This window comes from Neopelma chrysocephalum, unplaced genomic scaffold, assembly GCF_003984885.1.
Source record: "Neopelma chrysocephalum unplaced genomic scaffold, ASM398488v2 Primary Assembly neopelma1_65c, whole genome shotgun sequence".
Taxonomy (NCBI): domain Eukaryota; kingdom Metazoa; phylum Chordata; class Aves; order Passeriformes; family Pipridae; genus Neopelma; species Neopelma chrysocephalum.
The window spans coordinates 956820-972954 of NW_020897724.1; the positions used below are offsets into that span (position 1 = coordinate 956820).

Below are 16135 nucleotides of genomic sequence, written 5' to 3' on the forward strand. Positions count from 1 at the left end.
TTTGCAGACATAATAAAATTTATTTAAATTCCATGCATTACGGTAGCTACAAGTGTAGTCATATGAAACGGAAGGACAATAACTTCTTCTGTCCATACAATGTAGCTGTAAGTGAAATGAATGGGAGTTCCACAGTTACAAAGAAACAAACAAAACAAAACAAAAAAAGACAAAAAAAAAAAAAGGAAAAAACCCAAAAAAGGTAAATCTGTTTCAATTTTGAGTTATCTGTGAATTCAGATACAGTCACTAGACTGTAAACTTTTGGGGGAGAAGATGGGCTCACCACAATTGTACAACTGAAAATGTTTAGTTTAAGACAGTCTGAAGAAGCTCTGAAGATACCTTTTAATAATTACTACTAATACTCTGGGAAATGAAAAAAATCCCTTAGCCTTCATCCTAATTGTTAGAATCAGGACAGCAATTGCAGACAGTCCACTTCCAAAGTGCAGCTAAATAGGGTTTCATTATGCAGCTCCTTCAAGTTGTACTGAGTAAGCTTTACTTTGAACCAGTTTTGCTTTAATTCCTCAAGAAAAACTTCACTGGTCCTCATCAGCTTACATTGCTTTTGATATGCAAAAATTTACAGACTGTGCTTGATTCTGACCCTCCCATATTTCGGTATGTGCAAATTCTTAGGGATTTAAATAGTCTGTCTCCCTCTCAGTTCAGACTGATCTTTAAAACAGCAAGGATTATCCAGGCCTCTAAATTAAAGACAGGGTGAACTGAGTAATTTATATAACCGGCACTTTTTAATTGGCCCAGTTCTCCCACAAAATGCAGCTCTTATAAATACTAATAGGCACTATTGCCACAGATTCTCTTATTTTTGCAACTTTCACTGATTTACTGGTTGTTAGCATTTTCTGCAGTTAAGAATTTAACAATGCTGAATTTTATAAAGACACAATACGTACTTCTAGCCTTCAAAATTGACTTACTGTGTCTAGTAATAATGTTAAGTCAACCTAAATTTGCTGAAGTTATTAACAAATGTAAAGCTAATGAAGGTGCCACATTTGCATGAATGTTTTTTTTAATTTTCAGAATGCATTCAACAAAGGGAAGGGGCAAACCTAATTGTTTTTATACAAACTTGGTTGAGTGCCCAATTGCCTCATTTAAAACTGTGTGTGTGGGGAGGCTGAGGAGTTTAGAAAAGTCCAAGTAACCAAATATCTGGGTTACTGGAGAGTTAAAAAGCTAATGCAACTGCGTTACATCCGGATAAAAAACATTATTCAAAAGCAATTCGAATACCGAAAAAGATTTCAAATTGAATAGTTTATTAACATGGTAGTCATCTTTGTAACATGTGCACACACACTCGCACACTCTGAATGATCTGCCTGGAAAAAAGAGGTCTTAATATATATGCTGGGGGAAATTAAACATTAAAAATCCTTTAGATTTTCATAATTATAGGCAATTATGTCCACATCACTTACAAAGCTATTGCCGAATCTTTCCAAGGAAGCAGAATTTGGGAGAAAAAAAAATTTCTTTTTTGGGAAAATTCAACAGTGGCATAGCAGAGCTCTCAATATGAGAAAGCTGACATAATGTGGACCTTTGCTGTGAAATTTGTCTTTGCAAAATATGGGGAGAAGTTTATCAATGGGCAGAAAATAAGAAGGCGGTGTGAAGTAGGCTTTTGCTGAGTCGATTTTCCTCACAGTTTTGTGCGGGGTCATTGAGAAAAATGCTTAGTCCTTCTCTGGAACCAGTTTCAGAACTTTTCCAATTGCAATGGTCTTACCTAAACCAAGGAGACAAACAGCAGAGTTACATTTATTGTGAAAAGGATGTAGAAGTCTCCAAGAATGTGAAAGCTTTCCCCAAAATACAGGCTCTTAAGAGTATTAGAAATCATTAGAAATTAGAAGAAATTGTTTTATTTTAGCATGAAAGCATCTGTGTATTTTAAAAGCTCTAGAAAATCTTCAAAATAGTAAACCTGCTATTCTCACAGTCAAGAACATGATGTGGATTGTGGAAAGCCTGCTCTGCATTCATCTAAGGAGAAGGCAAGGCAGAATCACTACCAGATCTGTAAAGATAATTTATTTTAAATGCATCCCACAAATCTGAGTTTTATCAGGGTGTGCATGAGTTCAGACCAACATACACAACCCCTCTGATATTTTCTAACTTTCAACAGTGAAAATATGGTATTCATATTGTAGGTGGACATTGCAGGACACATTAAGAAAGCATTGCTGGTAATCTTTCAAATCCAATCTTTTGTTTCACAGTGCACATTTCTGTACATTATCCATCTAAAAGAAAGCTTTCTGTTACCAGCAAGAACTCTTTACAATGACAACAATTTGCTTAGATTTACTTTTCCATTGTTACCCAGAGAGTGATTTCCCCTAGATACCAGCATTTTAATACCTCATTGCCATGCATGATGCCCTATTTCAAGCAGCTGTATTTTTGCAGCAGTCAGGAACTGGAGAGGAAACAGCCTTACCCTCATCCCTTAAGGTAAAGCGACCCATCTGAGGGAAATCTTTGAATGTCTCAAGGCAGATCGTTCCTGCTGTCCTTAAACGGGCAATGCAAACTTGATCTTGTTTCACAAAACGGGGCCGTGTCTTACTTTTTTCTCCTGTTTTTTTGTCTACCAAGCAGATTAAGGCCTGCACAAGAAGAAAATTCATAGCTGTGATTGCTAAAATAAGGGTTACTTTTTTTACAAATACTTACAGATAAATATGCAAAAAACCTTCCAAGATTTACTGCGTAGGAATCAGTCATGACTTGCCACACTTTTCAGAAAGCTTATGCTGACAGTTACAGCCATTTTTGTTTGTGTTGTGAGACTGACCAAGAATTCCACTCCAAACTGAGCTTTGTTGCATTAGTTGGTCTACAGATGTATGTCCTGACAGAACAACTCGTCCCAACAACTGGACTGTCTACAGGCACATCACAGCTTCAAATGACACTTACTGTTATCTCAACTTCTTCAATACAGGTGTGGATGTGCAGCACAGCATTATAACCTGGGCAGATAATGGATTTGTGCTCAATTATCACTATCTGCAAAACAATTCAAAATAAGTGCATTTTTCCTAATTTCAATTATAAAAGAACAGAGAATAATCAAATGCAGAACTATATTAGAAGGTGTAGTTAAAAAATACACACAAAGTTTTGTCAAAGAACCAAAATTTTTAAGTTACTAACTTGTTTATAATATGAAAGTACAAAATTGAAGAACTGGCCTGATGAGATCTCGCTTTCACCGTTATAAGCATCCAAAACTTCACTGAGAACTTAAATTCAAAATAAATGATATGATGTTGGTATTAAGTATATATGTTATTGCTCATTTAGAGATATGGTAGTGAATAAGAAATCTGAACTGAAACCTCAAACTTCTAAAGTTTAGAATTGGTGAAACACAAAAAATATTGTCATGTTTTTTACCCCTTATACAGCAATTAAATGCTGGTTATTGTACCTGGGCATCAAACGTGCGTCCAGAATGACAAAGGTTGTTGAGATCACAGAGAATAAATCCTGGAAGGATCTCTTCCTCTTCAATTCCCTTCAGTCTGATTTTTAGATTTTCACCTGGGGCTACTGAATCGGTTTCTACATCATCAGAAAGGATTCCAAGAACTTCCACATTGTGCTTAAAGAAAGCAAAAATGTAGTTTTGTACTGTGAATATTTTAGTCTGGTACAAAATCATTTTAATAGAACAGAATTTCAATAAGTTCCACTACAGTTTAAATTCACTATATTCAGTTTTGCAAGCTTCAGAACATTTAAAATATGATTTCAAGTCTGATGACTTGTAGTCCAGCAACTGAGTTTCGAAGGCAAGACAACCCAAGTTCTGAATGCTTAGGGACCATACACACAGCCTGCCCCCAGAAACTTCAGCCATGTAAAACCTGAGAGCTCAGCTGTATCCAACAGAGCAACACAACATCTTCTGAGTAATGAGGATCTTTAAGAATCAAGCTCTTTTTTTAGGGTAGTAAATATCTAAACCTTCCCATACCTTGTTTGGCATCATCACAAGCTGTTGTCCTTTGCAAATAGAGCCCGACTCCAGCTTCCCAAGGACCACAGTGCCCATATCCTTCACAAAAAGAAATCAATACATAAAAATTGGAAATATTTTCCTAAAGAGTCTGTTCTATTTATGATTTAACTCTAAGTTTGATTACTTAGCCCTGTAAAGTTATCTAGCACTGGTATATTTAATATTTTGGAAACTGTTCTCATGAAAGATTACAGATTTTAAGAGTTTCATATAATACCAAAATTATTTACTTCCCCTTCCCACCTCTGTTTTACAGTTGGAAATGTAACATTAGCAAACAAAAAAGATACCCTCTAAAAGTACAGTAAATAGTCCATTTACTGCTCTCTCATAACAGCCCGTTTATACTTTCCATCCTATTATTTTAATTTGTACCTTGTATTTATCCACAATTGGCAGCCTGATTGGTCCATCAACTGAACGATTGAAGTTTGGCAAATTATCCAGGTATGGAATAAATGGTAATCCACTAAAAGAGCAAAAGGCATTTGTTTCAATTTTGTGAGCACCCTTCCATTTAAAACATTACTCAGAATAGATAAATGCAGTCCAACAAAAGGAATGGTTTTCACTCTCTCATCATTAAGAACAGTGACTTCTAAGACAGTTAAATCTATTTTAACATCCCATCAGTAGTGTCCACTTTACCCCAGCTAACATATATAATAATATATCACCCAAGAAGTGCATGTTTTTAAGTTACATTACAAGCATATTTTACACAAATTAACTATTCCTTTGAGAATCACAATAGATGTGTACTATATTTTGGAACTACAAAGCTAGGTCCAGATGTGATTTCCATTAATACTTTTTTAAATACAATGAACAATACTGAAAAACATGACATCCACTGGGAGACATGGCTTGGCACTAATTATAACACAGCTCCAAGCAAACTTTTCACATCACACAATCACTCATTCCAGCAACATCTCAACTGCAGCATCACTGGCAAATTCAAGTGCTTGTATGGCACTAAACTCACATAGCCACAGAAATACTGCTAATGTTTTACTGATAATCCTCTGCAGGCAGCAAATGCTTTTTGTTGGCACATTGTATGGCTGTGTTCCTGTTGCCCTGATTTATTTCCTCAAGCACTTTAGAACACAACTACAACACACCACTCTATACTACCTCCCACTTCACTGTAGTATTTACTTTGATTGAAATACAGCAAATATTCAGGTGGCTCAATTTAAGATACATACATATACCAAGGACAGAATTCTGACTGTTCTTTAAGGTTTGCTCCAGTCAGTCCTGAGCAGGGCATGAAATGAATATCCTTTTTGGGATTGAAGCCAACTTTCTTCAAAAATGGCACCAGTTTCTCTTTACATTCCTCATATCTATCAAAATGACAAGCAGATCAAGGTAAGTTTCGCTTATTCCAGCATAAAATAATACTGTACTTTAAAAAAACCAACAAACCCCCTGGACATATCATTTTCATCAGTTAAGTTACTACGTGAGCAGCAAGCAAACCTAATAAAGCTTAGTGGCCTATTTGCATCTTCTCTCCAACCTTCCAGCACAACTTGGTATTGTCCATTCCCCTCATTCCTCTGCTCCATAAAGCACCGTCAGTTTTCTCCGTCTACTTCAATTATGGGGTTGGATAAGCAGCACCACATGGTAGAACTGCTTTGAGCAGGATATCCAGGCCAACACAGCAGGACAGACCAAGCAGGTGAGGTGGTGCTGCAGCCTTTCACTGCAGTGCTGCCTGGGTTTCCTCCAGTCTCCTCTGGAAGTTCTGAAGGTTTTGTGCTGTTTATTTCTGGTACTTCTTCCTCGTGGTTTTGGCTGAATTCAGTGTCAGAAGGTTGGGGCAGGACTAAGAGAGCACAAGTGGCCATGCCTGAGTCTCTCAGTAAAGCAGGCTCATGCTCTAAGGTTGCACAGGCCCCCATGGCTTTCCTCAAAAACCTTCACAAGTCTTGGCAGCACACACAGCAAATTCTGACAACTCTGCCAAACTCCACTACTGAAAACTGAGTCAATTCCTCTTTTTAAATTCAGTATAAAGTTTCCAAGTCAACAATTAAACTATGTTAGAATGCATGGATTTGTTAGATAGGTCTGCAAGGATCCAAGCAGATGAAAATGAATGTTTTAAAGTAATGCAGAAGTTCAAGCTTAGTTGAGAGGCACTGTCCTAGGCACTATGCTTCTGGTTTTCTGCCATTTTTATAACCTCTGTCTTTAGTCCACCACTTTACCATTCTTTCAGCAAAAACGGGATAAAAAATTACCCAGGAATTCTTTTCAGTGTCTTTCAATGAAGAATAATTTTTTTAATATTAAACTCACCTTTCGTTACTCCAGTTTACAGTTGGATCATCCATTTTATTAATAAGAACTATTAAATGTTTTACACCTGCTGTTTTTGCTAACATGGCATGTTCTCTTGTTTGTCCACCTTTCTCAAATCCAGTTTCAAACTCTCCTTTTCTTGCAGAAATAACCTAATTAAAAACATGTATTTTAATAAAAGTTCTACAATTCTCTCAACAGGACAATCAACAATGGATAATACTGCCTTATTCAAAAATAACTTTGAGTAAGTCAAAACTAGTAAAAGCTTTCAAAATGCACTGGTATATCCTTAATGTTACCCATTAATTTCTGCACTGACATAAAGAAATCACATGACACCTGTGGACAATTTTAACAATCTATTAAGTTACTCCAAAACCCACTTAACTTGGTAAACTTAACATTTAAAGATTCTGCTGTGACTAACCAAAAGAATAAGCAAGCAAACAAAAAAAAAAATCAAAAGTTTAATTCCACAGTATACCCAAAATAAAAGTATTCTGATTTGTCCTTACCAGCACAGCAAGATCAGCTTGAGAAGCCCCACCAATCATATTTGGAACAAAACTCTTATGTCCAGGAGCATCTAAAATAGTGAAGTGTTTCTTCTCCGTTTCAAAATAGGCACGACCCACTTCTACTGTTTTACCTTTGTCTCGTTCTTCTTGGTTTGTGTCTAAGGCCCACGAAAGGTACCTAAAAAAATCCCAATCCAAATACTCTATTTTTGTATTAATTTTTATTAATTTATACATGATTTGTTATCATAAAATGTCTTTTTTTCTGCTCAATTATTCTAACCAGGTCAGCATTACCAAACTTAAGCATTTCCAAGGCCAACAATGACTTTCATTGACTGTTTTATTCCCTCTATCTTTGATACTTTGATCATATCAACTGCTGTTCCCTCCCAATTATTTTATCCCATTGGCCACTGACAAGTTAGATTTCAGTCAGAATGGCCAACTCCCAACAGGGGGACAATGGTTGCTTGGTAAAAAGAACATAAGACACCCTTTCTATTCCCCTCTCTCACACATAATACTGTTAGTTCAGGTCAATGCCCATCCCTTGAGTGCTCCATCATTGCTCTATCCCTAAGGAAGTCTTTAGCTGCTCCTTCTCCAGAGCCCTTTGAACCCCACAGCCAAAAATAGAAAGCCTTCAAAAGGGAAATCAATTTTCCAGGAGCTGTTTGAAGGAGAAATCCGACTGCTACATGTGCTGTACAGGCAGACATTGCCCCCCAAGACCCAACCAACCAAAACACAACAACAAAACCCAAACCAGAGGCCAACAAAAAATCCACCCATGCCAAGAGCCCGAAGGAAGGAAGCACTACAGGGACAGAGCTCAAATCAGTTCCCCATTTCATTGCAGTGAAAAAAAGAGCAAAGTGTGCTGTTATCTTCAGCAAGTTAATACCATGTTTCTCTGTTTTTTTCTTTAGCTTCTCTTTCATATTTTTCAAGTGTTCTTTTGTCAACCATTCCTGTCAAATACCTAGGAAGAGGGAGGGAAAAAAAATATGCAACTTTACATTAAGCAGAAACATATTTCCAAGTAGTTAAATCCTTATACAATCCTTACAGATTATTTTGAAAAAATGGAATAGCCTGATGCTATCAGCAGTGGAATTTTTTTTTGCACAAAAAGCCACGCCATTATCTGATATGTAAAAGTACACCAGCACCACTTTAGCAAAAGTATGAGAAATGTCTTTTAAGCCTAACTGTAAAATGTTCCACAGAGGCAAGTTTTCAAAAGGAATTACATCTGCTAATTTTGATATATTGAATTACTCTCAGAAACAGACTTAAGTAAAAATTGTTATAGAATTTTTTCACCCCCCCCCCATTTCTGAACTGTAAAGGAAAGTAACTTTGGTTTCATTCTTTTTACATAGAAAAGGAAACTGGTTTTTCAAGAGAGAGCTTTCAGTGATAAAAAGAAGTAGTTTTATTATATTAAAACATTATTTTTTTTCTCAGCTATTTCTACCTGATCTTCTTAATTTATAAGGACAATTAAAGATACCAGTAAATAATGGGTTAATGACAAAGTTGATACAAGCACACAATTTTTCCCCCTTACATCAAAGGGATATTGTGCAAAACTGAAAGACCACAGAAAGCTTTAGGAACACAACACATCAGTAGGAGTGTTAAGAACAGGCATTTCCTTGTACAAGGAGAATACTCAGACACATCAGATAATAAAATGCTAATTTGCTCTAGTATGAACTACAAGGTTAAATGCAGCATGACAATTCCAACATTCCAATTTGGTCGAAACAAAACAAGATGAAAATGCCAAGACAAAGACCTCCCACTTTTGCTGAGAATATTATTGTAAAATCATAGAAATACTGAGTGTCAGCAAATAGCATTTATTTCTTCATGTACTGATTTCCATGTTTAAAAACTGTAAAATCTAGCTGCATGTATTTACTTTTATCTCACATTGCAGATATGGGGACATTTTGAAATCAAATTATGTCTGACAATATTTGCACCGGGGAATAAAGATATTACGTTTTTTTTAGTCTTCTCAAAAATTTAACAAAAGGTATAAAGCAGTTTCAAATAGCATTTTAAAATAATGAAGAAAAATAGCCACGTTCTAAGAAAGTGATTCATGTTTTAAAAATTAATAATGTATGGTTTTCCATAGCTGTTTCCATTAAGTGAAAATCCTATAGCAATAAAAGTAATCTGCTGGAATTAAGAAATTCCAAAGACAGTAAGTAACTAAATTGACCAGGACAGTAACATTATACAAGTATTCATCTATGCTGATTAAAGCCACAAAGAAAATATCACTCATTTTAATGGATGTTTTTTAATTCACAAAAAAGAACAGGAAATCTAAAAATTTAAGTTTCCTTACATTATTTGTCCTCCAATAGTTGACTTGCCAGCGTCTAAAAAAAAAAAAAAAAGTCATGCACAATTTAAAAGAAAATCCTAGAAAAAGAAAACCATTATGAACAAAGTAATCTGATTTAATTCCAAATGATTTCTTGTTTAAATCATAATCTAAGTTTTTTGAGGCATCCTGCACCTTTCCTTGTTCCCATAATAATTTGTTGATAATTCGATTACACTGAATTTTCAAAATTCTGTTTTCATCCATGCAAATTGGGCATTATCCATAACAAAAACCCCTCAACAAGGAGTGCTCCAGCTAAAGCAGGGGTTAAAAGTGTGGGAAGCTCATGCAAAATCCCTTTCCCTGCTTCCTTTATCCCTTGTCTCCAACTTGGGTGGGCTGCTCTTCAACACTGGGATGTACCTCTGCCCACTGCCCCTTTACTTCGGGTGACTCCCTTCTGAATTTACCCAATTACTCAGCTACAGTACTTCTAAGGTGATAAGAGACTGTACAAATGAAGAGACAGAATTTATTGTGTACTTTGTGATTTAATAATTCTTCTGTACTTTTGACACCACCTAAGTTTTTCTGAAGCTTGTTGAAACTATTAAATGAGGATATTTTGCTATAAATGCTCCTTTTAACTATGAATTACATTAATCTATTGTTTGTAACTCTGCAGTTTTTAGTATTTAGAATAATAGTGTTTGAATCTAACAGTAAGAACCCTTACCCTTTTAATTTAAGTAGAAAAGAAGCACTGCTTTCTGATTTTGTTTTTTAGATCATAAACACGTGATCACTCCAGCACTCAATAGGAGCAGGTACTTGAGAAATCATGGACACAGGCACTGCTGTGTCCCAGAGAACACACTCTGCTCTTGGCACTCTACCCCTGAAAGACCTTCTTTACTTTTTTTCATTTTTCTAGAGCAGCTTCATTAGAATGAATGCTCCCATTGCCCTCAAGACATGGTGAACCCACACATCCCTACAAAGAACAGCATTAATTTCTAATCCTCTGGGTTCTGGATAACACACAACACAAAGATCCAATGACTTCACACTCACTTCCAACTCACCTACGTGTCCAATGAATACTACGTTTACGTGCTCTTTTTTAGGAGCACCTGGAGGTGCTACAACAGATTTGGGTTTTGGTATTTCCTCCTCCTCTTCCATCATTTCCTGAGCGCTTTCTTCTGAAGGCCCCGCGTCCCCTGTGGGGCCACTGCCAAGCTCTGCTTCACTTGTTTCTTCTTTGTGGTCCCACGACTCTTCTGGGGACATTTCTGTCTCTCCATTTTCCACTGAAAAATCAAACAGCCAGATACATTCAAATTGATAAAGAAATTTAAAGCAATTACTATGGGGGAAAGCCCCTACCCCAGAGATGCAACCGAAAGGTTTCAACTGCCCATCTGTTAACGTCTCCCTAAATAAAAGGGGACAACTGCTGCTTGTTCTGAAATTATTAGTACTGGGAGCTTTCAAACCAGCTTGTGTGCTGACATAAGACATCTATGATTCATAGGGATTAAGAAACTTCTGAGTTAACCAGGCAACAATTTTACAAAGAAAAAGCAAATCTGAAGCTCCACTCAGCCCATCACACTGGTCTGAATCCACAGACTCACACTATCATGTGTTTAGAAAGCCAAGGAGAGGGACTGTGGTTTAAGTTTGCTCATAAGCCATATTAAAACAATGAGAAAGATACAATTTCCAAGTTCTGATCACTCATATTGCTGATCACTTTGAAGTTTTTTGTTAATCACCATTCCACACATATGAATGGGTCTATTTTGTAATATGAAATTATTTTTTTAATACAGCACTAATACTTTTACAGTGTCCAAGTAATCTGATTGCACCTGTCAGCACATACAAGTGCTTGATTATCTCTTTCCTCATTCAAGTATAAAGGCACAACATGAAATAGTAAGGACCAAAAATGTAAAGGCTCTTCTATTTTGCTTGCAGTGATTCAGCAAAAGCACTATATAGTACATTTATAGTACTACCACAGTGAAAAGGAACAATTCTCATCTTACCAACAGATTCTGAAATTTCCATGTTAACAGCAGCATTTGGACCTGGAAGGAAAAAAAAGGGAAAAAAAGGCATCATTAAAGACACACATTTACCATGATAGTATCAAGAAGAGAGAAAGATGGAGTGACTAAATAATTAAAAGGATAGTTTGGATGTTTTGGCATTTGCCAAAACTATTCAATATACAGATTCAATTTCAAAAATTCTGCTTCATGCAAGTTTTATGATCTTCCATAAACCACTTTATGCACCTTGTTCAACTGCCTGTAAAACTGTAAATAACTGCAGATATCCACATTGCCTTACAACAGTAGTATGAGGATAAAGATAATGAAGACTGCAAAAGGTTCATAGAGATTTTAAAGAGGAGATTCTTCACAATAATTTAAAAAAAATGTTTAATGGAGGTCCATCAGAACACAAAAACAACTACCTTCACAAGGGGCTGTCTGCTCCTCTGGAGAAGTCTCTACAGGTGCACCTGGAGAGAAAAAAGTTTAACTTTTAAAATACAGTGATGAAACTAATTTCCAAACTTTGGCACGAAAGACCATCTCCCAACTTTATTGCATGAAGTGTATTGAAAGAACAAACACCTCCCTCCCTGCCAAGCACTACTGAACAGCCTCAGAGCACAAATACTGCTGAAGAACACTGCCTACAACTTGTGAAAATAATACACCAGCGCTAAAACCAGGCCATTTATTGCCCTACATGGAAAGATACACTTAAAGCAAGCAATTTTTCTATAAGTAATATTTTACCTGCCCACCTTTTTGGGCATGCTGGCTATTTCAAGTTTTAGTGTCTAACTGGGGTTTAAAAATGTCAAAACAGTTTCATTGTATCCAAAGAAACAATATGCTTGTGGTGTCAAAAGTGTTTGGAAAGGCTCTGCCAGCTCCAGCTCTCAGGCACATCTACACTGCTACTGCCTCACTTCCACAGAAACACTGAGGAGAAAACTGAACCAAGCTCTGAGGAATAAGTTCTTATGATCCTTTGGAGTTACTGGGGTCAAGAAATTATAAACTCATTTAGATGCCTTCTAAGTTCACCAGTCCTCTTAAACACCATAATACGGTCACATTACTTGGTGGGCAATCTCACCACTCACGTGCTTATCAAAGCCACAAGTATGGTTTTTCAGATAAATCACTCAACCATGCTAAAATGCACTCATGCACTAAACTACATGCTGAGGTATAACTATTTATTAAACCTACCAGGAGTGATACATTCCTATTAGCAATTACACCACTTCATGTTTTAGGACATGATCAAGAGGCCTTCTATAATCATCCCTAAAACCTTAACCTATTTAGATTTCTCTTGGTATAAATTCAACTTCATAATTCTTTGAAACATGTTCATTATCTTTTTTTCAGCCACATACCAAATTCATACCCTCTGTTCAGCTGTACTCCAGCTCTCCTTCAATTCAATTATAAACAGAGATCTTAGAGCATCACTTGCTCTATATGCATGATGGGCCCTAAAGATGAAACAAATCCCCTCAAAAGAACAAAACCACACAGAGAAGGACTTCATTCTAAGCCTCTTTGCTTTTGCACTGTTTGCGTATTTGCTGCAGACTTCTCTAAACTGGAGCAGCGCTGGCAGAGCTGGCAGAGGGCCAGAGGACAAAGCAGGCAGGGGGAATGTGGGTCACAGCACAACATCCAGTGGCCAGCAGCAAACTGTGGAGGGGCACAGAGGAGCTCAGGAGGGAACTGTTCCCTACACTCCTGTGCTGCATCAAATATGAGCTACATGCTCAAAAACACAGGAACAAAATCTCAAGAGAATTGTTCAATATAGTAGGTAAGAGCATAAGAATAGAATACCTTGAGATCCCCTGTAAGAAATGATCTATTACTCCCATTTGGGAGCTGGAAAAGACTCAACTCAGCCCATTTATGAGTGTGGTAAGCAGGTGGCACAAAACCCAGGTATGAACCTAAAGCCTCCATTTTGTACCTCATCAGAAGATTGTCGGATGTTTCACACATACTGTGGTTGGGATGCACAAATATTTGCATTACAAGATCAATTCAACAAGCTTTTGATTTCGCTCCAGAAGTTTGTCCATAATGAAAAACATATCAAATGACAGTATTTATGCACTTGTTTTGAATCAGAAGCTCTACAAGCAGTTGAAGACTTAGTTAATTTCTTAGAAATATATTGTCAATCAACAGCATTCATAATAAACTCAGTTTTTACTTTCTGGTCTGTAATACAGCAGGTGTGCAGACAGGGAAAAAAGTTTCTTCACAACTAACAAGAGAAGAGGTAGAAAAAAAGGTCCCTCTGTTAAATTTTGTCCAAGTCTAGCCCACAAGAGAGTCAATAAGACAGTCTGTGCATGGATGCTAAAGAGTGTTAGTGCCACACAACCAGAGATACTCAGTTATAACCACCCTCATTTATCAAACACAAGTGGCAGAAAAGAGGACACTGAAAGATATCAAACCTACACTGTTTTTTCAAAGCAGAAAGAAACACAAACCACTCTCTAAAAAAGTTTATTGTTAAGAAACCAAGCAAAAAATAAATAATCTTAACTTCAAAACTAACATGCTCTAAGTGATAAAAATAAACACACTCCTCAGTAATTGTTTACAACTTTAGCTCATGTCAGGTTGTTTCAGGCACTGGTACTTTTCAGACAAATATATGAAAGTCTGACTTTAAAGGGTCAGATTTATGAACAGATTGCCTGAAGTGTGCCTTCAGACAATCCCCTGGAAAGAAGGATGCAGTCCTACTGCTGCTTGGGCCACTGGGCTGCTGCATTTGTTGTGTCACCTCTTCTCAGTGACAGCTCCAGTGCACGTGTGGCTACTGAAGCTCCACAAAGGGGCTGCTCTGCCCAGAACTGAACAAGCAAAGAATCCACCAGCTTTGGGTGGATCAGCACTCTGAGACCACCTGTCACTGGGTGGAACTGTGAGGCCACGACAGAGAGAACACAAAGGCAAACTCAATAATTCAAGGAAAACCACTTCACCGCTAAGTTTCTGTTCTGAAACACCTTGGGAATCTTTGGATCACATAAAAAGGGGATGACAATTCTGAATCCAGGTGAGATAGGCTTACTACCCAGGGCTCAATACTGAAACAGGACATGAGAAGAAGTCCAAACTCCACACTGTGCCTGTGGCAAAATGTTTGGACAAATTCAGTGAACTGAAATAACCTTGCTTGTTTTGCCCATGAGATAAAGAGAAGGGAATAGCCTTGTATTGTAATAAAATACCTTTAAAGGTGAAGGAAACTGAGAAAGGTTTTAAGTAGTCCCTCTAACTTACCCTGATCCCTCCAAAACACTGAAGTAGATACGCAAAATTTTCCAATTCGTGTTTTCTGCAAGTCAGTAGTTAACAACATTTATGCTTAACATAGTTTTTACTATTATCTTAAAAACATCACATACAGCAAATTAACCACAAATTAGAAAAAAGTCTGTAACACACTTCAAGTTCAGCTTGAAAAGTTTACATTCTCACCTGTGAAAATCATTCAGATAGGAATCTTGTCATATGAGAGGGACTCAAAATGTACTTTGTAGGAAATCTGGTTTTAAAGTCAGCAAATGTCTGAAGTGATGCCTCAAGTTATTGGATTACACATTATAGGCACATTAGATTTTACACAGTATCCTCCACACTCTATCTCTCCCCAAGCCCTAAGTCAAGAACTGCCATTGCAGTTTTACATTATTATTCACAGTATTACATGGAGTGAGTGGTTTATCTTTAGTCCTGCTGAACATCAGAGCCTCAGGACAATTCTGGAATATCTTTGTTGTCAATGCCAAAGGCAAAAATGGATACACATGCTGCATTTACCTACTGGTACCACCAATGACACTATATAATTCAGTCTTGTCTGAATAAGGTAATTATTTTGGGGCATTTTAAGTGTAAAATTCACTGGAGGAGTGTGCACACTCCCGATAAAGAGTCCAAATTTGCACAATTTTAAAACATGGTGATTGATCTCTCTAAAACAGAGATCACGTCCTAAAGATATACTGCAAGAACCCACTCTGCCTACTTCATTCACACAGCCTTCTACTTCAGCTGCTGAGTTTGCTGCATATCACACCAAGTTTTGTACTTACATGCATTTCAGCTGTACAATAACCAAAGCTGCACAGGTAGAACAAATTAGAAATTATCACCCAACCTCCGAAAGCATTGTTTTAAAATAAGAGTAAAATCCAGGAACTTTGCAGCATTAAGAGATTAGAATGTTTGTACATAAACAATAGAAAATTGCTTTTTAATTAAATTTATATTAGAATGTAATAAGTTTTTCACGTATCAGATATATACAGCTGGTAAACTAAGTATCAATATTAGAAGAACCGCAATCAAAATACAGTATTAAAGTCAAACTCAAGTGCTAAGCAGTAATGACAACTTCCACCTTTCCCCAAAGTGCAGTGTTTACCAGATGCACAGGAAAAGCTGCTCCAGGTCTGCACACAAGGCAGCACTGCTGAGTGGTTACCTGGTAACTCCTCAGCAGCAGGTACCTGAGCCACAACACAAATACCTTCACAGAAGTGAGCCGTGAATTTGTTGCAGTGCAGGGCAGCACTGCCAGCTCCCAGCCTGCTCTGCTGCTGCAGTGATAAGAACCTGGACAGGACTGGAACCTCACAACTGGAGTGGACTGGGGGCTTAATGAAACTGCTGGTGCCACAGAGCTTGGAGATTAAAACAAAAAGGGGAAAAAGAAAAAAGGCAAATTCAGTTTGAGAGAAGCATCTTATCTACAAAAGGTCTGTATAGT

General features: G+C 37.1%; 1 protein-coding gene across 1 annotated transcript in view; it reads right to left on the reverse strand.

The window, feature by feature from the left end:
• Window positions 1-16135, reverse strand: part of GSPT1 (G1 to S phase transition 1) — a 22643-nt gene continuing 6508 nt past the window's right edge. The window contains exons 2-15 of the mRNA XM_027684266.1: window positions 11763-11810; window positions 11329-11370; window positions 10357-10584; window positions 9290-9323; window positions 7826-7903; window positions 6916-7096; window positions 6395-6549; window positions 5290-5430; window positions 4451-4544; window positions 4031-4111; window positions 3482-3655; window positions 2968-3057; window positions 2486-2654; window positions 1-1768 (exon numbers count right to left, since the gene is read on the reverse strand). Of these exons, the coding sequence (XP_027540067.1) occupies window positions 1716-1768; window positions 2486-2654; window positions 2968-3057; window positions 3482-3655; window positions 4031-4111; window positions 4451-4544; window positions 5290-5430; window positions 6395-6549; window positions 6916-7096; window positions 7826-7903; window positions 9290-9323; window positions 10357-10584; window positions 11329-11370; window positions 11763-11810 (1568 nt within the window). The 3' untranslated portion in view covers window positions 1-1715. The remainder of the gene's footprint in view (window positions 1769-2485; window positions 2655-2967; window positions 3058-3481; window positions 3656-4030; window positions 4112-4450; window positions 4545-5289; window positions 5431-6394; window positions 6550-6915; window positions 7097-7825; window positions 7904-9289; window positions 9324-10356; window positions 10585-11328; window positions 11371-11762; window positions 11811-16135) is intronic.